The following is a 26,859-nucleotide window of genomic DNA, read 5'->3' on the forward strand; positions in this document are numbered from 1 at the left end:
ATAAGTATACATAGACCTGTGCTTTAGTTTGCAAGACAAGCAGTTCCCCTTGGATTTGTCTGTCTTTTTTTCTTTTTTCTGCATATACATGTACACGTGTCATTACAGGCTTTACACCCTGCAGCTCTGGATAAGTCTACGCTTTGAATCTAACCTGGATTGTCTGCCTCTCGCATGGCAAAGACTTCTGAGGAAAAGCTACAAAAGAGGCAGCTCAAAGCCAGAGAAAAAGCTAACATCAATTCACACAAGCTGTTGCACTCCGGAGCCCAAATTGCCCATGACACACCCAGAAAATTCCCTTTCTTCACAATATGACACTTCACCTCCCATCTCTCGTGGGTAGCAGTTGATCAGGAACAAATACAAGCAGGGGAGTAGAGTGTTAAGGAAGAGCGCATCGAATCAGTATATAAAAACAGTTAGGGCCATTTTCTGCTAAAAATATCCAATACCATCTTCTTACCCAGAATAAGTCTATGAAAAAAATGAAATAAAAACTGCATTTTAACTAGCACACACACATGCACCACACACACACACACATAGACAGATCCCGCAGAGCTGTTGTCAGCCTGGATTTACAAAATAAGACAAGTTGGGCTTTGCAGGCAGCCAGTGGTTGTCATCAAGACTAGGTGACTGTTAGTTGGAGCTATTTTGATGCTGTTCACATGTTATTTGCTTCACACACCCTCCTGTCACGTATTGTTCCCAACATGTCTCGCGTGCGTTCAAACGTATGTGGGAATTTTTGTGCGACTGTGTATTCATGTGTCTGCCTGATTTCCCATCATCCCAAATAATCATCCCACAGTCATGCGTGAGATGCGATTTCCGTTAAACAATAGCAGGCCGGCTCGCCTTACTGACCCACAACCTCTCAGGCTGCGGGTGAACAAGCACTCGTATGTGTGCACAACTCATCCTCTCAGCTTGAATTCACAGCAGCACATGCACTTTTGACTACACACACAGCCTCCGAAGCTCAGCCTCCATCAGGGTAGTGGTGATGACACAGTTTCTTTATGTTGATGCTCATTTAACTGCCTTCCTGAGCTGACTTTAATAACCGAGGCCAACTGCATGTCACTGCAGCAGTAGCCTTAACCACTGCATACTGGGCAAGAAGCGAACAAATACTAATGATTTTCCTGCCAAGAGGGGAAAAAAGGGAAGTTATTGTGAATGCCCCAGACCTGTCTTTAACACAAATGGTTGTAATTTTATTGAAATGAGGGACAGACTGGTTGGCCTACTTTGAGTGCCAGTGATGATTCAGCTCACACTGTTAGCCTGTCCGTCACTGTAGTAGGTAATCTGTTCAGATGTGTAGATTATAGATGAAAATGGGCAGTCATTTATGTTTTTAAAGAAACTTTAATTTCACCTTTTGGGACAACCACTCAATCCTGGGTGGTATTTGTCAGTCAGGTGTCAATCAAATACTACACTTTTTCTAACAAATTGAAGATATTGCTGAAAATGGAGCTGTCAGGCAGGAGGAAAACAGGAAGACCACAAAGAAGATCCGTGGATAGTGAAGGAGGACATCCTGAGGGTTAGTGGGGGCAGAGGAGGATTTTCAGTTCAATTCAGTTCAATAAATTTTAATTATATAGCGCCAAATCACAAGAACGGTCGCATCAGGGTACATAATACTGTAAGGTAAAGACTCTAATATATATACAATATTTCCCACCCCCCACCCCCAACAAACAGACAATCCCCTATGAGCAAGCACTTTGGTGACAATGGCAAGGAAAAACTCCCTTTTAACAGGAAGAAACCGTCGGCAGAACCAGGCTCAGGGAGGGGCAGCCATCTGCCACGACAGGGTGGGGATGAGGATGCTAGGGATCGGGTGAGATGGAAGCAGATGATCCAATGTGGAGACTTTGAAAAGGAGAGGCCAGAAAAAGAAAAAGAACACATGAGGTTTTCAATATCGCTGCATTTTACTGTTGTGGTCACACTGGAGCCAGGCTTGAGGAAAAAAAAATCAGACAAATAAAGAATGATTAAAGGTTAAGAATAAATAAAAACAAGAGTAAATAAAAACATTTTGCAAGAAATTAACCTCCAGTTTTCACCTAACTATTTGGGATATTATAAGAATGTTTGAAAAAACCCCATAAGGGAATTGTGGGGTTAATTTACACCATAATAGAATGAAGTTGCCATTGTTGAACCATGTATGAAACACTTATTTAGAAGAATGAAGGTGCAGAAAAGTCTAAATGTAATACCCCTCTGAGGTCACGGGGTCTCGGGAGGATACATTTATTTTTTAAACTTTAATCTTTTGTCTCAGACAAAAAAAAAGTCTCAAGGAATCATTTATTTAAGCTTTAATAATTCATTATGTCATCATGCTTTGTGTCGTTGTCCTCTATATTTGATAGCTGCTTAAATAAGTTGGTGCTTGTGACCTCTAAGTATCACACAAACTCAGAATCACTGTACTCCATAGTGGCAGATGACACAAAATGTCGGTGAAACTCATCCGATAATGTCTGAAAATATCTTCTTGACATTTGATTCTCTGAGCCCAGTGAAATGGCCAAAGATGTTCAGTATCTGCTGTAAGCAGGGGGTATTGGTCCTGATTAGAAGTCATGGGGTGTCACACAAAAGTGCCAGTAGCTTATCTCTAGAAGTGGAAAAATAATTTCTCTGAAGCTGTAATCCTCACTATCATGATAGGTGCTATAAATATTTATGAGAAATTATGATGACTAATTTATTAAATCATAAATTCATACAGCCTGTTAGTGTGCAGCCAACTTCAGTTATATCATAGTTTGTCACCTATCTAAAATAAATAAAATACCATATTTTGATTCTTTTTTAGTTAGTGCAATCAGGATTTTCACAGCTGAATTCCTACATTTCACCATCACAGCAGCCGCCAATAAAAGTAGGCTGGTGTGGAATCAAGCGATCCCTTGGGAAGAAAAACTGACAGGCAGACCAGAATTCACTGTTAGTTCAGACTAACCCTGCTCTAGAAACTTGTTCTTTTAAGTGTAACTTGGGAAATTATGGATAAGACTACTATGTGTCATCCCTCAGTTGATTTTTGTCGCGTGTGACCTGGCTGGCAGCAGTTAATCAGGGAGTCAGTGAGCTGAAGGGTGCAATATGCTGGATCTACAGATAAGGATCATACGGCACATCAAGCAGCCAAGGAGCAGCGAGGAGAACGTGTCCCCTCCATCATACACTTATTTCAGCTTTACAGCCATGTGACAGATGACTTTAAGGGATCATGATTTCAAATAGCGGCTCTACGGGGAAAAATCTTTTGAAAAGTCAAGATTTTAAAAATAGATATGTCAGGGAATTGTTAGTCGTCTAATTTAGTAATCTAAAAATGGAACATGAGTTGTTAGAAGATGTGTTAAGGAAGGAAGCGATGTTGGACAACTTCATATTGGAACGCGTCCCACAGACGTAACTGCGTTGTGGTGGTTTGCTCTGCCTCTGCACTGACGGCTCTTTCGGATACCAGCGTTACACATCCTCGCAGAGATGATGTCTGCTTTTTGGTGTCATCTTCTGCCAGCTATAAAGCTTTACCTGCTTGGTTTAAAGGTGCTTTTGCTTCAACTGCTAAACGGACCTTTGAGGCTGCCAGGTCGGTTTAACTTTAGCTTACGTTAGTTTGACAAGTTGTAATTCAGTTGTAAGTGACAGCACGGGCAACCAAGTTGTAACCAATGAACGTGGGTGCATTATAGTCAGCACGGGTTATCATTGTTCATTAGTACATGTAGCGGTCATTTACTATGTTGCACTTGCACATGTTAACACGATGCTAGCTATGTTAGCTAGTTTGTGTTAAGCTCAAAACATTAGCGAAAAAAATGATCATCTGTCGTCTTGTTTTTGCCGAATTCAGCCGAATAATTAACGATTGCGTAGAACATCAACGTGTCCTTTCCAAAGTTTCTACGATTGCCACCAAGCTTTGTGAGGTTAAATGTGCACTTTTCATAATGCTGTCTGGGCTAGTTCGCTCGTCGCCCAGAGACAGCGCAACTTAATTTTGTTGCAGACACCTGGTTAACTACACCAAAACTATAACCATGTTTTTATTTTAGGATTATTATTATTATTATTATTATTATTATCTTACTGAAATAAAAACTAAAAAGAGACGTCAGAAATAATCCAAACTGAAATTATATTGCTAACTTAGAAAAATAACTAGAATAATTTAAAAAAAAAAAAAAAACATTGTTTTTTAAAAAAGAATTTATTTATCTAATTTATTTTTGTTCTTTTTCAATGTGGTTAACATAAGCTCGGGAGGCACTGGTGCAATGATTTATTCAGACTGAGCTTTCTGAATGAGTTCTGAAAACTTATTGCTCTGGATAAATACTGCTCACTGCACAATAAATAAAAACTAACACTGAAACCATTAAAATTTACTTAAAACTGAACATTTTTAAAAACTCAAACTAAACTGCAAAGTGCCAGAATTGTGATACAAATCTGATGTTTTAGTGATACAGCATATGCAGACCCTTCTTTGCAGTCAGTTTCACCTAGCAAGAAACAGCAACCTCCAGAAACCACTGCCGACCAATCCAGAAATACATATTTTTCCCCAGCATCTAGTGGTTGTATCACATCCAATGTGGCAGACTCTTCCAGTCTTCTTGAAAATTGACAGGAAAGGGTATAGGAAGAACTCATGTGTTCTCTGGAATATGAACTGTAACTACATAATATATCATATGTTACTAGGGGAGTATAAGGTGAACAATATCTGCTGTCAGTTGTTTTCTGATATTTAACTCTGTTAATTTGAGTGTTATATCAGTGTTTCGTGTTTCTGATTAAAATAAATCAAAATCTGATGGCTTTCACACATTTCATAAAATGCTTTTTTTTTTTTTTTAATTTATTGAACTTTTCTTCTATTTTGCATTTAATTAAGGTCCCTTTCTGTTATTATTTTGTTGCTACTGAACCCATAAAGTAACTTTAGTAATGAAAGAAAGTAAAGAAAACTTGTTATTCAGTACAATGGAAATAAAAAGAAAAAAATTCTACAAAAAGCCCATGTGTTTTTTACTGAGTTGTCATCTATAGAAACATCAACCTGTCCTGAAGAAGCTTCCTTATCAAGTGACTTTCTCTTTGATATCTTTGTCTCCTCTTCTGCTTCTGCCAGTGATGCCCAGACAAGATGGCAACGTTGCCATAGTGACAGGAGGAGGCAGGGGAATTGGTTATGAAGTAGCTCGCCACTTGGTCAGACTTGGGGCACATGTTATCATAGGTACTGTATGAAGCACGTCAACACTGATATGCAAACAGCACAAACACACATGATTTCCCTATAGGCTGGCTTGTTCACATACATAAACATTAACTGCACAAATAGCTATAAGAGATGTGGCCTAATACTGGAGAAAGTAAGACAAAAAAAATGATGTTTCAAAAGATTCACACTCCTTTAAAAATTCTGATCGCTTTCTCTGTTGGTCCTTGATTTTTTTCATTTTGAAAATTATTTTCTTCTTTACACTTTATGAACTTTGTCAGGCCCAAAACTTGGAATACTGTATGTCACATTACATATGCCTCAGCTTTCCAGAATCTCTATTACAATGCAGGAACAAATACCCAATGTATTAACCTCTGTTAATATCTGTTAAAACATGCACCAATATCAGTTCCTTTGATAAGTGCTTTTATTTTACATATCACACAATTACACAAAAAGTACATTGTGTGTAGGGTGTGTAGCTGTGTGCAACAACAAACTGGATAGGTCCGTCTGCAGGTGGAAAAGTGCTGGCACGATAACCCTGTCTAACCACATAAGATGGTGAGAATACTGTAGTCACCGCTAAACAGACTTTAATTAGTTTTTAAATTGCTGTGCAGCACAAATGTAGGGTGAACGTAAAAGTCTAGAGCAGTGAATCCAAATGGACTCACCATTTGTTAGATTGAGGTAAGGTATGCTAATGGATGGGATGATACACATACTAGGTCCAGCTGCTGCAAATGAGCTGTCAAAGTGTCGTCACCTTGCATTCCAATCAAAAGAAGAACCGATGACAGATATGACTACAAGAGCACTTTGAAAGTTTGGTTTGCCCTTTGGTGTACTTTGGGCAACAAAAAATAGTTTGAAAATGACTGGTGTAGAGGAGGAAATGTCAGTATTTTTTAGTTGAGTCTCTGTTAATCCTGGCAAATTCTGAACAAGGCACCGCAGTGATAGCAAAGGATTATATTGACTTTTAGCAAGTACCACATATTGATTTCAGCATAACATATTCTACTGTGGACCACAAACTGCATATACATACTGAGATTGCATACATGGCTGTTGCACATGAATCAATTAGAGGCAAATATGCATGTGTGTAAGTTGAAAATATTTAAGTTTCCATCTCCAAAAGTTGATTCTGTTCATCTGGAACAGAATCAACTTTTGGGGATTTACTTTCCTGGATGATTGAGAATGCATCAAGACGATTTAAGTTTCCACAAAAAATCTGTCTCGCATTGTGTTGCAAAAGCCTCCTGGCTAATAATCTCTCACAGACTGGATTTTCTTCATTCCACAGAAAATCAGAAAAGGAGAACTAGCCAATTGTCAGCTGTGTCATTTAACTTAATTTTTATAGTGAAAAGTAGGAGACTAAGAAAAATAAGCAAATTTACAGAAAGTCTGGGTACGTTCTGAGAATATCTTAGTATTTGAGCCCAGTTAGAAGTTTGTTGTTCTCAAATGAAACTTTGCTTAACCTTTGGTCTGAAAACAGAAGGACAGACATTATGGTCAGTGTTCTGTCTTCACCATTATCCCAAAGCACCAGTGAAGCTGAATGATGAGGTGTCCATGATAACATAAAATCTATTATAGACTGATCAAACCACAGCTGTATAATACCCAAGGCATCCTCTGTTTGTCTACCTAAAAGCGTACTGTTGTCAGAAACCCTCTTGACACCTCATTGATTCATGCTAAGGGTTGGAATAGCTTCAAAACAGTTTGTTTTCATCATTAGGAAATGTGTGTGATTCTTCACTGTGAGGAGATTTAAAGACTTTCAGAGCTTCACTGGGATTAAAGGGCTGTTATCAAATTGGGTGTTAAAATGCAAATTCAAGGATTATGACAGGCCTTTTTGCATAAACAAGGTCTGCTATTGTTCCATTATTCATTTAGCTATATTTATCGTGGGAAGGTAAATGCAGTAAAACCAAATGTTAAAAAATGAAATGCTTCACGTTACAGCTTCTTTAAATGTTCTATGTAAAAATGTATTTCATGCAAAAAATACAAAAGTGAATTTGAACGTGTAGGCAAGGCAAAATATGCAAAAGAATGTAATTCCAGAAGTAGTTTGTTTAACTGAATATAGTTTAACATAACAAATGATGTGCGTTGTTCTAATTTTAGCTACCATCAAAGGTTTGGGGGAAAATACAGATAAAGGCTGTGAGATAATAGCAATTTAGAAGTCTGTGTATTTATGTGTACTCTATATAAGTAATCAATTCCAGGTTTTCTATCATGTGGCATGTCTCTTTTTTTCATTTCATGTGCCACATGTCCCATGCCACTCCTGCTCTACCTGCCTAGAACCACTTGCTAGAGCAGTGATTCCCAAATTTTTTCGCTAGGCCTCCCTTTGTTTTAGAAGAAAATCTCCCCCCCCCCACCAGACACACACACACACACACACAAACGCATCCTCCAACTACACACACATTTCAAACCTCAAACCTTTTGTAAACAATTAAACAAATACGAGAAAACTGCAATAAGTTACGGGCAGCAATAGATCAGGCTATTAACTCTTTTATGCTACGTCCACACCTACACGAGTATTTTTGATTCCCCCAGCTTTTAGCAGGTTTTTCTATGCGTTTGGGCCTTTCGTCCACGCGTAAACGGCATGAATAACTGAAATCAGAGATTTTTAAAAACTCCTGTCAGGTTGGAGATTTTCGAAAACTCTGTTTTTGCGTTCACATGTAGACGAGGAATACAGAGTTCGTCACGCAACATTTCACATCGCGCGTGCTCCCGATGCAAGGAAAACAAATTCTGCAGGGGAGACCTACCTTGGCACTTGTGCAGGTGAAGCCAAAGGGAAGATATGCTTCACCATATTTTCTAGTCTTTGGCTTGGAAGGAAGCTGGTTTGGAAACAAATTTGGTGATGCTTCATCTTCTGCTTTGCGTTTGTGTGGGAGCCCCGTCAAAAACCTCTCCATTATCTTGGCAGTGTCCAAGCATTCTTTTTAAAAAAAAAATCATACCGTGACCCCCCCACAATGGCTCTGAAGACGTTTGCACTAGTTCAGAGTTTTTCTGACTATGGAGCACAAGAAAGGCAGCTAACTCAAGTGATGAAATAGTGTTCTGTCTGAACTTAACAGACCAATTTTAAATAGTACTTTTAGGCACTTTGTTAGTAGCAGCCATTCTCATTTCTTTAATTGAAATCATGAAAAAATGCCAAAGATAATTGTTTCACAAGCATAAAACAGTATTTTTGCAACAAGGCAATTCGCAAAAAATCTTTAGCCAAAAACTTGGCATATTTTGGCATGGACTTCAATGTGTTCTTAAATAAAATGTGTAAACTGCGCAAGTTGAGGACAGATGGAAAAAATGGCAGTCCTTAAAAGGTATTTAAAGCAGATAAACTGTTTCTTAAAATCATGTCTCAAGACCTGAAACAGGAACTGAGAGATTAGTTCTTTTTCTAACTTCGCTCGGTGTTTCACTATGGGAATCGCCTCGGCGTACGAGGGGGCGGAGCCCTGAGCACGGCTCGACAGGTCTGTCATAGACAGACGTGGTGTCATTGGAGCTTCCGTAGTTGGTCATGCCGAGGCGATTCCCATAGTGAAACACCTCACTCTGTTATCAAAGAACCAGGGATTACGTTAAGTAACCCAACGTTCAGTTCATCTACTCTTTGCTGAAGCCTCATCAGAAATGGTCTCGTGGAAGGATGGCTGTCAAGAAGCAGGGAAACAGGGAGAAAAGGCTGACGTATACTAAATTACACAAAAACTACAGGACCAAAAAAACAATAAGTGAGTTTTATGGAGTATTAAATCTATATTTTACATTTTCTGATTTAAATTGTCATCAGTACATATGAAGGAGGTCAGGAGGGATGTCCAACTGTCAATGTCTACAGTTATCGGTAAAACACAGTGGAGATGCTGTTATGGTTTAAGGCTGCATTTCAGCCGTGGTGTTCGAGATCTTTTTAAAATCTATCTAATTATAAATATAGGAAAGACTTCGATCAACCATGCAGTACCATCTGGAAATAGTCAGATTAGCAGCTGCTTTATTTTTCATCATAATTATGATTGCAAACAGACTATCAATGTGGGAAACAGATATCTGCATAAATACAATGGAACACTATAAGTCATGGTTTGGAATCCAGAGCCTGGACCTCAACATTATTGAAGCAGTGTGGGAATGTCTTGACAGAATGTTATGGGGTTCGATTTCAACTCACTCTTCAAAGACTGGTCATAAATCATGAAATTATTTAGTTGAATTGGTGCTTTTTTCTTTCTTTTTTACATTTAAAACCTATATTAGGTGCCGAAGTTAAGCACATTGGAGATGCCATGCACAGAACAGCAAAATCTTCTAGGGTGAGACTACATTTTCTATTCTGTCCACGAGTTTAAAAACTTTGAAGAAAACTCTGCTTTATTCATTCAGAGTGTATAGCGCAAAGTCAATGTCAGAGTATCCTTAGAGACGGTTTGAGCAGAACATAAATTAGATGTGAGCGCCATGTGTGTGGGATTACACTCACAAAATCAATCATACCAGAACTCGGATAAGTGTCTGTTGTAGTTCCAGACAATCCTATGTGTACCGAAGTTGATCCCACAGCTGATGACTGAGTGTATCTCCATTTCAAATATGCCAATTCTTTGAGGTAATTCATGAAGTGAGAGTATTTATGGTAAAGTGGATCCCTCTCTAGTTATGTAGTGGATGCATATTTCAGGTGGAGTGGTAGCATAGTATCTGTGTGAAGACAGTTAATGGCTTAAGCCTTTGAACTGTCAAACACCGGAGTTGGGTATTAAAAGCATGCACTTGTGCTTAAAATACATTTCACTAGGTATTGGATTAAAATGATGCGGTCCAGAGCATTTTTTAAGATAAGATAATGAAATTTAAATTAATCTTTGCCATGGAAGACTTTGCTTCTTGGAAAGGTTTTTATAATTTCTTTATAGTTGGAGGAGGTGGTTGAAACGGATGACTTATAGCGAAATACAGTGGGGCAAAAAAGTATTTAGTCAGCCACCGATTGTGCAAGTTCCCCCACTTAAAATGATGACAGAGGTCAGTAATTTGCACCAGAGGTACACTTCAACTGTGAGAGACAGAATGTGAAAAAAAAAAATCCATGAATTCACATGGTAGGATTTGTAAAGAATTTATTCGTAAATTAGGGTGGAAAATAAGTATTTGGTCACCTCAAACAAGGAAAATCTCTGGCTCTCACAGACCTGTAACGTCTTCTGTAAGAAGCTTTTCTGTCCCCCACTCGTTACCTGTATGAATGGCACCTGTTTGAACTCATCATCTGTATAAAAGACACCTGTCCACAGCCTCAAACAGTCAGACTCCAAACTCCGCCATGGCCAAGACCAAAGAGCTTTCGAAGGACACCAGGAAAAGTATTGTAGACCTGCACCAGACTGGGAAGAGTGAATCTACAATAGGCAAGCAGCTTGGTGTGAAAAAATCAACTGTGGGAGCAATCATCAGAAAATGGAAGACATACAAGACCACTGATAATCTCCCTCGATCTGGGGCTCCACGCAAGATCTCATCCCGTGGGGTCAAAATGATCATGAGAACGGTGAGCAAAGATCCCAGAACCACACGGGGGGACCTGGTGAATGACCTGCAGAGAGCTGGGACCAAAGTAACAAAGGTCACCATCAGTAACACACTACAACGGCAGGGAATCAAATCCCGCAGTGCCAGACGTGTTCCGCTGCTGAAGCCAGTGCATGTCCAGGCCCGTCTGAAGTTTGCCAGAGAGCACATGGATGATACAGCAGAGGATTGGGAGAATGTCATGTGGTCAGATGAAACCAAAGTAGAACTTTTTGGTATAAACTCAACTCGTCGTGTTTGGAGGAAGAAGAATACTGAGTTGCATCCCAAGAACACCATACCTACTGTGAAGCATGGGGGTGGAAACATCATGCTATGGGGCTGTTTTTCTGCCAAGGGGACAGGACGACTGATCCGTGTTAAGGACAGAATGAATGGGGCCATGTATCGTGAGATTTTGAGCCAAAACCTCCTTCCATCAGTGAGAACTTTGAAGATGAAACGAGGCTGGGTCTTCCAACATGACAATGATCCAAAACACACCGCCCGGGCAACAAAGGAGTGGCTCCGTAAGAAGCATTTGAAAGTCCTGGAGTGGCCTAGCCAGTCTCCAGACCTCAACCCCATAGAAAATCTGTGGCGGGAGTTGAAAGTCCGTGTTGCTCGGCGACAGCCCCAAAACATCACTGCTCTCGAGAAGATCTGCATGGAGGAATGGGCCAAAATACCAGCTACTGTGTGTGCAAACCTGGTAAAGACCTATAGTAAACGTTTGACCTCTGTTATTGCCAACAAAGGTTATGTTACAAAGTATTGAGTTGTATTTTTGTTATTGACCAAATACTTATTTTCCACCCTGATTTACGAATAAATTCTTTACAAATCCTACCATGTGGATTCATGGATTTTTTTTTTCACATTCTGTTTCTCACAGTTGAAGTGTACCTCTGGTGCAAATTACTGACCTCTGTCATCATTTTAGGTGGGGGAACTTGCACAATCGGTGGCTGACTAAATACTTTTTTGCCCCACTGTATATCGAATAGAATAACTGATTAAAGCAGACTGAAGGTTTTGATACCACTGTGCCGGCAACAAAGACAAAATCTGGCTCATACGTAGCACATGATGCACAAATCAATTTGCAGGTTAAACAAATAAAATATTTTACTCTGTCTCCCCAAGTACGCTCATTCCCAACTACTAATTTGTCTGAACTGCAGCTCAGAATAACAGTTTCGTATACCAGGATTAGATGCAGCCTCTGTACTGTGAGCCATTTTACCGTCTCTCATTTTATTGACACCTATCCTACCTTTAAGTGAGAAATCCTTTTGTGATTGGCTGTTACTCACTAACAGAAGGTTTGAATGGCAGGTGAATGGAGCCACTTGAATTGCCGCTTAAATCCAGAGCTGTCTGCCTGAGGTGACATATTAAGGTTAATCCTTCTCTGTATCATCATACAGATCCAAGAGCAGAAGAAAGGAAAACTTGGAAACTGAGCATTTAAAGCAGCATAAAGCCTGAGCTTGTCACAGTACTGGGTCGTGTGACCCAGTGTTTGAGTTTTTATGTTTCTTTTGTATTCATTCGTGTTCTAGTTTAACTCATCTAGTTAATTTCTAGGTTGCTGTTTAGTCCTTTGTTTCTTAGTTGTTTATGTCATCTCCCCTGTACTAAGCGTCCCTGGTTCGTGTGTCTACCTGTCATGCTTCATGTCTGTGTGGTTCTTGTTATCAGGTTTGCATCATGTCTAAGTCTCCATGTTTCCTGTTTTACTTTGAAAGAGTCCGGTGTTCCTTGCTTATTGTATTTAGTTTCACTTCCCCTGTCCTGTCATTAGGTTCATGTGTGTCAGCTGTTCTCCCTCATGTGTTTCCACTTCCCCTAATCATCCCTGTGGGTATTTAGTCTCTGTGTTTCAGTCAGTCTTTGTCGCGTCGTCTGTGTAACCTTCCCAGTTATGGCTCGTCATAGTCGTCACCGTTCTCATAGTCACAGTCATAGAATTAGTTTTCGAAGTTTCATAGCTTTATCACAGTTTCATAGTCTTGTATAGTGTTCAGTGTCATAGGTTTTCACAGTCAGTTTAGTTGTCTTGCCAGCACTCGTCTTAGCTTTTGTTTTGCCCTCTGTTCAGCCATAATAAAGGCTCACCTTTTGTTAAAGTCATGTTACGTCTCCTTGCCTGTGTCTGCTCTTGGGCACTGCTCTAACACACCGGCGCACCGTGCCGTGACAGAGCTTTGACTAACAAGTATTTTTAGTTTATGCTGTGATTAAGCGTCTGTACATCCATTCCCAATTCAAAAAAAGAGTATTGGTTAGAATTTCATCAAACTTGTTGCTATCCAGATTGTCCTCCACAGTGTCTCTGAGATTTACAAAATGGACCATAATTTTTATTAAGTTTGACCCAAATTGAGTGACTGAGCCCATAAACTCAGCAGAAAAGCTTGTGTCAGAAAGCTGTTTTTCTATAGAGTTCTATAGGATGACAAGTCTGTATAACCACAGGTGTTGCTCCTTGGAGGCCATTAAATAAATTACAGATTTAAAGCACTTCCACATTGGTTTCAGTTTTCAGACCCAGACTCTATGTCCATCTTTTATAATGTTTATGGGGAAAGCACAACAGGTCCCCATGCATGCATGAGATTGTCAGTAGTTGGCAGTTTACGGTTAACTATTATTCCAGGTCTTGCTCAGTTTATCCATTTGTTGAGTTGCAGCAAGAATATGTCTGTGAATTAATTAGGTTACTTTTTCAACTCTCATCCCAAAATATTTAGTAGGCAAACTATTTCCTTGGGGCACGTCTTTTAATCAGTAGCTATTTTAAAGAAGAGCTTTGTCCAGAAGCAGTTGTGAAGAGATGTGTATTCAATTATATGCAGCGTTCTTAGTGAGTGTTGGCAAATGGGCAGAGAAGCCTGCTAGAGGGGCACTAGTGCGTTTGGAAAAAAAGAATCTGTTTGTGTGAGATCAGGCTGTTCCTGTCCTGAATGTGAGTGTTTGTGGCACGTCACTCAGAGAAGCTGCATCCTTCAGCCCTGCCTGAACAGCGGTGCATCAGGGTACATGATGCTGTGCCCTTGAAAAGGTCTATGTGATAATCCAAGATAAGTGTGTCTATGTGTGTGAGCAAAGCGGAAATGAGCGTGTGCAAATAGGCTATTTGTGTGTACAAGTTTGTGCGTGTCTAGTCATCCGGCTACATCTAACGATAGCAACAGTCATCTTTTTAACACCGTGGAAATTGAATTGAGCTAAATGACAGGACATTAAGTTCCTTAATTTACCCTACGTTCGGCATAGGGTGTGTGGTAGATTATTTTTATGAAAGAGCTGTTACAGCCCCTTGCTCCTGTTGCACTGTGAAAGGAAAATGACTTTAACTATGATAGGAGCATATCATGGACTTTTTCACTGTGAGAACTGGTGTATTAAAATGATATTGTTCATATGGGGATAATATATTTATTACAATGATCTTAGAAGGCAGCACATGATATGTAGCTCTCTGCATATTTTGTCTTGTGCTGCTGGAGCATGTAAATTAATCTGAACAGTGCATTCAATATGGAACCAAAATAGAGAGCTGTGGATCAGTGTGTTTAAAGGTCTTGTGTTTATGAGTTTATAACTCAGATCTGATGTTGTAGATGGTATTACACGCCATTTTCAGTTGTCACTGAGCACTGTATGAATCTCATTTTCCCCCACTAAGTATAATAAAACAGGTAGGATGCTTAACAAATTTATTAGACCAGCTGTCATAGAACAAGAAAACACAAATTTTTTCAAAGAAAGAAATATTCAGAACACAAAATGACGTGATTGTTTATCAGGCAAATAACAAACCCAGTTTTCATTTTTTGCTTAAATTTGAGGCAGACTGGAATTCTCTGACAAGTCAGAAATTAGTCAAGCATAGCATTCATATACTAAAACTAATTTTGGTGTTCAGGAATGCAAGTAAATTACTGTAATTTGGCATCTTAAGCAAAAATTAATAATATGCATCACTATATTTTCTGCTATTTTTTGTAAAACACTGAATTGGAAAATTCCTGAATAACAAGAATGAGGAGCTTGTGCATCCTGGTTGATAAATCATTGCAGAAACGTTGTAGAAACTTTGGGGCAGCTGTGGTATAAACATTATATTGGATTGTGGTCTAATAAATTCCTTAAGCACCATATTTTACCCATTTATTTTGCTTCTACCAAATAGCTTTTTAAAATATGCGGCACTCTGATATTTCTTCTGATATTTTTGGGATCAAAATACTTATTATTATAAAAGTGTGCTCCCCACTTTCCTGTCTGGCTATGCTGCCTGGATCCAGTGATGGTGCAAAAAAGTATCTTTTGACTGATTTCATATTCAGAATGTTGCTGTTTGACTTTGCAAGCATTAAAAGATTTTAGCCAAAGAAAAATCACATTTTTAAGGTAGTTTTTCTTTGGCTAAAATCTCTTTGGTGAAGTGTCCTCATATAGCTTGTTTGAAGTTAGATGGTACTTTCATAATAACTCATGCTTTTAATAATATTATACTTTCTTTACAGGCTTGCATTTAAAGTCTTTACTGAAAAAGTAGATGTATTGAATCAGAAGCCTTGTTAATTTTCCTAATTTCTGAAGGGCTAAATTTTTGCACTGAGTGTTCTTTCATTCGAAGAACCTTTCTTGGAAATGTGTTTTTATAAGATGAAAGACTGACAAAAAAAAGGAAACCTGTATTTTTTTATAAAAAGCCTCCAAGGTCTCGTCATATATTGTATTCATTTGTGTGTGTTTCCTTCTCTTTGAGGTGGGAGAGATGAGCAGGAGGGTCTTGCAGCTGTCAGAAGGATCTGTGAACACTACAAAGAGGCCAAAGGTAACATTGCAAACATTAAACGCATGCACACGCAGGCAGACACACGCATGCGTACGCACAAATGTTGTTGTTTTAGCAAGCCGCTGTTTGAAGATAAAGGAAAGAGCTGCTGTAGTCTGCCCCGTAGGCTTTTTTCCAGTCTTTACCAAACATACACACATGATTTCACAGTTGCAGGTAAACCTGAACACACACAACCGCACATACATACAGTGTCAGGAGTGTTGTAGATCCACTGTAATGAACATGAGGAGGAAAATGATGCAAAAGGATGTGAAGATAATGATAAAAAGTGCTAAATCATTAGCTGTACCAGCTTTTTTTTCTAAATAAAATAGGAAAAAAGAATCAGGAGGTGGAAGAAGATGGGAAACACAGAGGTGGTGATGAAAATGGGAAGTTTTGAGATAGAATATTTTGGTAAGCTTAGTTTTTGTTATAGCATCCCCTCGAATTTTTTTTTTTTTTTTTTTTTTTTTTTTTTTTTTCTGGGATACACGGAAGGGGATGCATTGCTTACGTTTTTTTTTTTTTTGTCACGGTTACACACGGGTAGGGGGGTGGGGGGTGAGGGTTGGGACCCATATCTCGACTGTACGAATATGGAAAATACGAGAATTAAGCCGCCCTAAAGTATACAAATGCAAGATAATGGAAAGGTAAAAAATGTGGATTTAACTTTTTGTACTTGGAATGTAAAGGGTGTAAATGAACCTGTTAAAAGAGGCAAAGTTTTATCGTACTTGAAATCTCTTAACGTGGATATTATTTTTTTACAAGAAACTCACTTGAAAAATGCGGCTCACAATAAACTTAAATGTAGATGGATAAATCAGGTGTATTACTCAACACTTTCCGCCAAAACTAGAGGGGTAGCTATCTCAATTAAGAAAGATACCCCGTTCAAACATAACTCCACTATAGTTGATAAGAATGGGAGATATGTATTAGTGACTGGGGAGCTGCATACTACTCCAATTATTCTACTGAATGTCTATGGGCCCAACCATGACGATCCAGAATTCTATAGAAAGGTCTTCAGCTTAATTCCGGATATACCTAACAGTAATTTAATAATTGGAGGTGACTTTAACCTAGTATTAGACCCATATTTGGATAAATCCTTGTCCAAAAAAATCACACCGTGTAAAAGCAGTAATTTTATTAAAACATATATGAAGAATATGAATATCTGTGATGCGTGGAGAATTTTAAATCCATCAGGTAGAGAGTATTCTTTCCACTCCCACGTACACAATAGTTATTCAAGGATTGATTATTTTTTGGTGGATGGAAAAATGCTCCCCCTAATTCGAAATGCAACCTATCATAATATTATTATCTCTGATCACTGCCCCGTTACTTGCTCCTTTGCACTTAGTAACCCCATTAAAACATACAGAAATTGGAGATTTGACCCACAATTACTGAACGATTTAGAATTTAAACAATATATAAACTCTCAGATGTCTTTATTCTTTGATATAAACGATAATGCTGAGACCTCTCCAGATATACTATGGGAAACGTTTAAAGCTTATATCAGGGGGTTTATAATATCATATCAAGCGTCACGGAACAAAAGGAATAAATTAGAACAGCTAAATTTAGAAAAAAGAATCCACGAACTGGACGTCAATAATGCAATGGCTCCTTCTTTAGATAAGTATAATACTATTTGTGCACTAAAATATAAACTAAACCAAATATTATCTATTAATATTAATAGAACTTTCACTTTTGTGAGACAGAACTATTTTGAATTTGGGGATAAACCCCATAAGTTGCTAGCCAGACAACTAAAGAAACTAGAAAATGATAGAGCGATTCATAAAATCAGAACAAGTAACGGAAATCTGGTCACATCACACAAAGATATTAACGATAACTTTAGACAGTTTTATGAATCCCTCTATACTTCTCATCCCACTGCAGGGCCTAATGAAATGCAGGAATTTTTAGATAAATGTGATCTTCCTGTGTTAGACCAGACAAATGCCAATATTTTGAACGCTAAGATCACAATTGAAGAAATTACAAAATCTATCGGATTACTAAAAAACAACAAGAGTCCAGGCCCTGATGGGTTAGGGAATGAGTTTTATAAATACTTTAAGATCAAATTAAGTCCATATCTATTTAAATTATATAACCATGCATACAAAATGAGCACCCTACCTCCAACATTGAATGAAGCAACTATTATAGTACTTCCAAAAAAAGGCAAAGCATTGGAGGAAGTGGGATCATATAGACCTATTTCTCTATTAAATTCTGATCAAAAAATTCTGGCTAAAATACTAGCGAGTAGACTTAATACAGTAATAGATAAATTGGTGCATTCAGACCAAACAGGTTTCATTCCAAACAGGAGTTCTTTTAATAATCTTCGACGTCTATTTAATATAATCTATTCCCCCAAGGTACAACAGGACCTACTTATACTTAGCTTGGATGCCGAAAAGGCATTCGATCATGTGGAGTGGTCCTACCTCTTTGCAGTCCCAGAAAAATTTCAACTGGGACAAGATTTCATCTCTTGGATAAAACTACTTTATAATAATCCCACAGCCAGAATTCTTACAAATCAGACACTATCAACTCAGTTTAAACTCAGCAGAGGTACAAGACAAGGATGCGCTCTTAGTCCTTTATTATTTGCCCTGGCTTTGGAACCCTTAGCACAGACAATTCGAACCCATATGGATATACACGGTTATGATACAACATACACTTCTAATTCTATATCGCTCTATGCTGACGACATATTATTATACATAACAAAACCATTAATATCCCTCCCAGCAATTCTCTCCGTGATTGATAAATTCAGTACTTTCGCAGGCTACAAGATTAACTGGGGAAAAAGCGAAATACTGCCCATTAAATTAGAGAACAAACAATGGCTTACATCTCTCCCATTTAAAATAACCTATGAAAAAATCACTTACTTGGGCATTACAATACCAAAAAAACACAGCTCCCTAATGAAAGAGAATTTTCTTCCCTTACTGGAGAAACTTAAAAACAACATTCAGTACTGGAGGACACTTCCTATTTCTTTAATAGGGAGAGTGAATTCAATAAGAATGGTATTCCTCCCGCAGTATTTGTATCTGGTTCAAAACATCCCAATTTTCTTGCCCAAATCTTTTTTTAAAAAGATGGACGCCATCATTATGCCATTTATATGGAATTATAAAACACATAGAATAAAAAAAGACCACCTATGTAAACATAGATCCCTTGGTGGACTTACACTACCTAACTTTATGTACTACTACTGGGCATCAAATTTAAGAATAATTTCCCTTCTATTGGATGACACAGCAATACTCCCTAACGGCTTACAGATGGAGCGGGAGGATTGCCTTCCTTACTGTGTTGGTGGAATACTACTCTCTCCTATTCCTTTGACAAACTCCTATTACAATTCGAATCCAGTGATTTATAATACCGTACAAATTTGGAGACAAATAATTAAGCACTTCAAATTGAAAAAACTATCAATGTGTACACCCATTACAGCTAACCCCTCTTTCCTTCCATCATGTGTAGACGGAGCTTTCAATACATGGCAGGAATTGGGAATTTGTAAATTAAAAGATTTATACCTAAATGATACTTTTATGTCATTCCAACATTTAAAAGATAGATTTGGATTGCCTCACAGTCATTTTTTTAGATATCTTCAACTAAGAGACTATATCCGTACATACCTGCCACAATTTGAAAACATATCGTCCGATCCTTTGGACAGATGTCTTAGTGATGGAAGGGGGTTTGAACAGAGAATTTCATTATTTTATAATTCAATACAGGAGATGAATATACCTTCAACTACTTCAATCAAAGAGGAGTGGGAAAAAGATTTTGGGACTCTCCTATCAGAAGATTTCTGGCAGGAGGCCTTACACAACATAAATACGCCTTTTATTAATTCCCGTCACTGTTTAATTCAGTACAAAATTATACACAGACTACACTATTCAAGGGAAAAACTTCACAAAATGTATCCAGAGTGTTCCCCCCTCTGTGAAAAATGCAAGATACACTATGGAAATCTGTTACATTGTTTTGCACTATGTCCAAGGCTTCAGGGTTTTTGGTATGATATTTTTACTTATATGTCTAATATTTTTAAAAGTAAGATTGAACCAAATCCGACAGTAATCATTTTTGGGATTTCCAACGAAACACAAAATTTACAACACTCTCAAAAAAGGTTTATGGCATATGCTTTGATTATTGCAAAGAAATTGATCCTGCAGCTTTGGAAAGGCAATGAGACTCCTGTATTAAAAATGTGGCTTACTGAACTTATAAACACTCTTCACCTTGAAAAAATAAGATATAGTATGAATGACAATGTAAAAGATTTTGAATTAATCTGGCACCCTTTACTTATATACCTTGGGAAAATATAAAACTTTGTTTACTTGTTTCTCTTCCCTTTTGTCGACAGCCGGGGTATTGGGACCCCTTATGGGTGACTGCGGTTTTTTTTTTTTGTTTTTTTTTTTTTTGTTTTGTTTTGTTGTTGTTGGTGTTGTTTAATTATTTGCCTTGTTAGTTTAGAGAAAAAAAGGAGCATAAGCTATGTTATGTCAATTTGTAAAAACTACAATCATGATACTTGCTCTCAATAAATATATTTGAAACAGAAAATGGGAAGAGACAAATAATAGTAGAGATATATCACTTCATCAACAACAGCTTACAGGGTTCTCTTTTTAAATCCCATGTTGAGAAATTGATTCGGCTGACCTTCACATCACCGTAAATTCCACTATAGTGCCGTGACTAAGAAGACTGTACGAAATAGCCTTGAGATTTTACCACCTCGTAAGGTGCGTCAGTTGCTGTTTTATTAAAGAGGTGTTCCAAGATTGGTACGCTTGCAAAATCAGGTTTTAGATAGTGTCTGTAATATTTGAGGCATACTAGAGCTACTTATGTTTTCCTTTATAAATGTACAGTTTTTTAATATTTTTTATTTAAAAAAATCTTGTTAAAAACTAAAACAATGTAGTCATTTTACTTGTTTTTGGATCCAGAACGTGTGTGGTAGTGCCACATTTGTCCAAAGCTATTAAAAACACTTTGGGTTAGCTACACCATTACACTGTGTAATGATACTGTATGTTCAAATGTTTCCAGTTTTTCCAATACCTGACCATTGACGATACGTTCATACTTATTTACTGCACTTACTGTGAGTTTTAAGCTTTTGGGACCTTGAGCTAGCAGAAAAAAGCTGTACGCTGTTTGTCCTGTCAACAACAAACTTTATAGGATTTGTATAAAAAATACATTTACAGGTTTATCCTGTGTTTCTTCATTTGTTCTTGAGATGCTTCTAAGGTAAATCGTGAACACTTTGTAGAGGACATGGACATGTAGCACATGAAAACTAATATTAAAACCGTGCGCATGCATGAAACGATGCCACAACGAGACACCATAGAAAGTAAATGACATTCCACTAAATAACTGCTGGTGACGGGAAATGGGCCAGTAATTCCAGGCAAGCAATTGAAACAAGTCATAACAATGCGAATGAAGAATTTTGCTGTTTGACTTATGATCTGGCAGTAAATACATTAGAGGGTTACCTAGGCAACCAGACCCTGGATTGCCTGCAAACGGCCGGCCTTCAGTTGCAAAGCAATAAGCGTGTGTGCAGGCGAAAATGTCCTTTTTGTCAGATTCCAATGGGTAAAACACTTCTTTAGACATACTAAATTGTCATTCATGATGACCATGAAATATGGTACAGTATTTAGAGCTAATGCTTCCAGTTGGGAAGGGGGATCTGGTTTATCTTGCTTGGCCTTGCACTGAAGAGCAACAGAAGGCTGGTTGACTGGGTCCCTGCTTGTGTGTAAGTGGCTGTCAGGTACAGAGACAGCGGCCATGTAGCCGGTGTCATTGAAGTCGATTTCCCGGGACGGAGCCGTGGTGGAATTGATTACTTCTTTTGTAATTGGCAGGCACTGAAGCATAGGGGACAAGGGGGTGTCTGTAGCCAGATGCTTATGCACTGAATGAGAATGTGCTGATTGTGTATGCGTATGTGTGTGTGTGTTTGAGACTATTTGAATGAGACAGTAATGGATTCTCATTAGTATGTGAGGCAGGAGCTTTAAACATCTCTGTCCAAATGCCCTTTGGCATCCTTCCCAGCGTGTGTACATTTGTCTGTTATGAGAAATGGGAGACAGCTCATAATACATAGGCTGTGGAGGTGATTCTCTAACTGGAGACTTGGCTAGACAAGTCCAGGTCCCTTAGGGTGTTTCAAGGTGTCACGAGTGGCAAAGTGTTTTATTTCACAATCTCAATGTAGAGCACTGCGCAAAAGTCTTGAGCCACCCTTCATTACTTTATATTTTGCTTCCAAGGACACATTTAAAAAAACTGTTCTTCAGGCTTTTTGACATTGGCTGCTTTTTCACTCATTTTCCGTGCAGTCCCTGTACCTAATTCTCAGAGGATTTGTTTGTTTGTTTGTTAAGCCACTTAACACTTACTTTTTTACTAGACGCCTGTCACATAAACACATAGTTTCTTCAGTTGAATCTAACGAAAAATGGCAAAACATAGTTGGACAGGCTTAAATTTGTATTTTTGCTCAATGTGACCAACGGGATAATTCCTTAAGAGCTATTTGCTGAAAACTTGTCATGTCTTGGCATCATGTGTACTATGTCCTTAAAAAATATCAGGAAACTGGACAAATGGATGTAAAAAGAAGATGTGGCAGGCCTAAAACATTTTCTACAGCATGTGAACAATATTTCAAAGTCTTGTGCTTAAGAAAAAAGCAGTTGGCACTTCAGTTGATCCATCTACTGTTTGCTGAAGACTCATCAAAAATGGTCTTAGTGGGAGAATGGCTTTTAAGAAGCCATTTGTAAAGAAAAGAAACGGGAAGAAATGGCTGAGGCATAAATCCGAAATCTTTGGTTCAAATTGTCGTCAGTATGAACAGAGGAGGTCAGGAGACAGAGGTACAACAGTGAGGATGTGCAACATCTGTAAAACACAGTGGAGGGTCTGTTGTGGGGTGGGGCTGTGGTTATTTAGTCTGTGGTGTTGGGGATCCTCCATCCATCTATATAAATGGAACAATATCAGTCAAGGATTGCCTACAAGAGTTCAGGTTTTCAATAAATCTCAATAAATCACTGTATATTTTTCCAATTTTCCTATAAAAATATAAAGAAATGATGAGTGGCTCAAGATTTTTGCACATTATTGTAGAATTACTTTATGCCCTCAGATTTTATATATAGATATATAATGTAATTGGCCGTTTAAAAAGCAGTTTTTTATGGGGCTGTGGTGAGCAATCTTTTTCATGCCTTCTTTATAAAAGCAAAATTCCTGTTACACAAAAAGCACCCTAAATGTAGATAACACATTCTGGTTGTTAATCCATTTTTTAAAACACTGAAACAATTCTACTGAAGAAACAGGTTTCCATAAATGACAGTATATTATAGGTCAGTCCATCCATTTTCTACGACTTACTGGGTACAGATTCTGAGGGGAGCAGTCTGAGCAGATATGTCCAGATCTTTCTCTCCCTGGCCACTGCCTCCAGCTCTTCTGGGGGGACATTAAAATGTTCCAATTCTGGCTGAGAGACATAATCTCCCAGGCGTTTCATGGGTCTGCTCCAGATTCTCCTCTTGGTTAGATATGTCCAAAACACCTCGCCTAGGAGGCACCCAGAGGCATCCTGGCCGAATGCCCAAACCACCTCAACAGGCTTCTTTCAATGCAAAGAAGCAGTGGCCCTACTCTAAGTCCCTCCTGGATGACTGAGCTCCTCATCCTACCTCTAAAGGGAGAGCCCAGACCACTTCACAGGAAGCTTGTTTCTGCTGCTTGTATCTGCAGTCTAATTTATTTGGTTACTACGTGCCATTGGTGGGCAAAGGTGAGGGTGGGAATGTAGTAGATCAACCCGACTGATTACCAAATCATCTGTAAAAAGCAAACATGAGTCTAAGGCCACCAAAAAAGTGCATCCTAGGAATTTTGGTTGCGTCTAGAAACTCTGCCATAAACAAGTTTGACTTGTTGCCGGCAATGCAGACCAGGCTCTGACTGTGAGCGATTGTAACAATGGGCATGATGCTTCATACTTCAGAGAAATCCACCAGAGGACACCCCGAGGGATATAGTTAAATACTTTTAAGTCTACAAAATACTTGTAGAGTTGCTTGGCAAATTCCCACACACCCTCAAGTATACTTAAGAGGTTAAAGAGCTGGCGAGTGTTCCACGACCAAGACGAAAAAAGCATTGTTCTTCAGTAAAGTTTATGTATTACTAACTGTCTGCTCTTTTGAAAGGTGTCACACAGCCTCAGGACCATGCATTTCACTATTCAGTGATGTTATTCAAGTGTTTGTAAGCTGAGGGATTTTTAACATTTGTTTTAATGTGTAAAGGTGTTTTTGGTCTATTGGGAATCATGTAGCAGTACATTTTGCACTCTAAAGAGGTAATGTCCCTTGGAAACCTCTAGCAAAATCCTATGAAACATGCTAATGATTTTGGACTGCACCTGGGCGCGAGACAATGAAGCTTAGAGGCTTTTACTTTAAATTATGAACATGCGCGCACACACACACACACTGGGAGATGCAGGGTATTTCTGTGTTTTGCCACAGGCAGCGCTGTCTGCCCACTAACTTTAGTCACGGTGCACTTGAAAGTAACACATTGTGCCTCAAACCAAAGGCCTAGATTAGCAGTGTGAAACAGGGGACCCTATGTGTGTTTGTCTGTCTGCTTAGCACACATTCAAATTTCTTCCAGCTTAGGTAACGCAGCTGCTGCCTTCTTACAAAAAACATTGTTGTTTTACCTAAGCTCTTTAACTCTAAACAGAATTTAAGTGCAATGGGATGTTCATACAAGGTTGACCTTGTTAGTGCGCGTTTGTACCTCAGGGATTGTTACGTGGTTATAAGCGTGATATTGTGAATAATTTTGAACAGCAATTAGTTTTGAGCATTTCTGTGATTTCTTTTTTGGTCCGTGTGAAACTGACTCACAGTAGCCACATATTCACATTTACAGCTGTCTTGAAAAGCAACGTCCCATTAGCGCTGCACGCTGGACTCGACCAGCCAGCCCCCTCTCTCCTACATCAGCCAAATAAAAACGTCTGTGGAGGAGCTAAGACTGGCAGGCTGCCCAGTCCTAATACTCTTGAATTTCACTTTGTTGTTTATCAGATTTAAAGTCAAACTATTTATATTCCCCCCCCCCCCCCCCCCCCCCCCCCCCCCCCCGGGTCCCGTAAGATGTATCCTTCGGGGAAGATGGTTCATTTATCTTTTTAGTCAGAAAATATTGTTGATGGGTAGAGCTGATTGGTTAGAAACTCAAGGGAATTTATGACTTGACTCTATACTGTGGTATATTAAGAACAAAATATTTTAAATAAATAATGAAACTAATGAGTGCAATGCAAAAATCAGGCTTTTCATGCCAAGGTATTTACTGTCACCTTTAAAGCACTGAGTAATGCAAGATCTCCGGCCTGTTGTCTAGCAGAAGAGAAATTTAATGTGTTTGGCACTGATGCATTTTAATATCAGATTTAGGTGTAATCCAGCTTAATCAAATCTACTGTAGTCAAAATCGGGACACAAGATGCATGTTAGAGCCAGGTGGAAAGGGAGGATTTGGGGTAAGAGAAACAGGCTGTCCTGACATAATTTTTTTCTTTTTCACTGTGTTGCTCTTTTAGAGTTGTTTGGCCAAGAAACTGAATGAAAAATAACACTTAAGAATATGCTTGGGAATGGAGGGAGGTTTACTGTGATATTGCAAGTTGGGCACGAGGTGAATCACATAATCATTACCTGCCGATCATGCTTTAGACTGGAATTAGTGTTTGTAAGATATATATATATATATATATATATATATATATATATATATATATATATATATATATATATATATATATATATATATATATATACACACATTTCTGCAATGTTTTGCAGAAAAATGGCAACCAGAACCCCCAGATCCTCTATAATTTCCTGGATTGATATGACAATGCAATTTAGCCACTCCAGACATACTGTGTTGACTGTAGCTTTGCAGCAGAGCATGTCAGAATGAAATTTGAATGGACATTTCTATTGCATGCCTAGCCTACATATTCTAATCACAGTTGGAGCATGCTAGTTCAGACAGGATTAATTAGAGCAAAATCACTTTGAGTTTGGAGCAGCTAGCCTAACAATATTCATGGTAAATGAAAGCATAAGAAATTTTTGCACGTTTTTAATTCACTTACTAATTTTTTGTCTCCTTTCTAGTATAAGTTTAAGTTAAACTGAACAGCTTTTCAATTGTTTGTCATGATTTGATTCAGGCTAAATCAATAGTATAAACACTGTTTTTGTTTTCTGTATTAGTCTCATAAAAATATACGATGTTAGTTTTAGGTTTTAGGTACAAAATCTCTTAGATTCTCTGTATACTGGTGTCACAAGCTACTTGTAATCTACATTAACCCTTTAAAGCTGGTCGGAGCGGGCATGCTCCGTTTTGCGTAACTATTTTTACGTCCCGGTAGCACTGCAACCACTTAAGCTAGTGCAATAATTGTTTTTGCACATGAAACCGGAGGAGTTGTACTTACATCTTATGCCATCAGCTTGTCCTAAGTAACAGTTTCCTTCCACATATAGCTTTGCAAAAACTGCATAAAAAGCACTTGCAGCAACAAAAACATAATATTCCAGAAACACGCTTTGCCGATCCGATCAGCTGTTTGTAACACTTCCTACGTCCATCAGCACGAACTATCGCATGTCCGCCATGACCTGCCCGAAACCGGAAGTGACGTCATTTTGCGGAAATGTAGTTTTTTACTATCAGGGCCTTATGAGCCTATACTGGTGTTTTTAAAAGTTATGTTTGACTTTATGACTTTCTGTGTCGTTTCTGGGATGCTTCGAACTCATATTGCACTAAATTAATTACTCACTATTAAAATTTGGGCTATAATGGTTGTATTGATGTATATTAACTTGAAATG

At 38.4% G+C, this 26,859-nt stretch overlaps 1 protein-coding gene across 4 annotated transcripts in view; it reads left to right on the top strand.

Annotated features, from left to right (window-relative positions):
- The window catches only part of LOC101481846 (polyprenol dehydrogenase), a 57,448-nt gene that overhangs the window by 16,008 nt on the left and 14,581 nt on the right, over positions 1–26,859 (top strand). The window contains exons 1-3 of one of the 4 annotated variants that reach the window (XM_004555534.4): positions 3,414–3,640; positions 5,189–5,296; positions 15,708–15,776. In XM_004555534.4, the coding sequence (XP_004555591.3) occupies positions 3,535–3,640; positions 5,189–5,296; positions 15,708–15,776 (283 nt within the window). In that variant the 5' untranslated portion in view covers positions 3,414–3,534. Of the gene's footprint in view, positions 1–3,413; positions 3,641–5,188; positions 5,297–15,707; positions 15,777–26,859 lie in introns of those variants that run through there. The other 3 variants (XM_014408268.2, XM_014408269.3, XM_076875157.1) reach the window with 3 other exon arrangements.

Source organism: Maylandia zebra, linkage group LG16 (genome assembly GCF_041146795.1).
Source record: "Maylandia zebra isolate NMK-2024a linkage group LG16, Mzebra_GT3a, whole genome shotgun sequence".
In the NCBI taxonomy this organism is placed as follows: domain Eukaryota; kingdom Metazoa; phylum Chordata; class Actinopteri; order Cichliformes; family Cichlidae; genus Maylandia; species Maylandia zebra.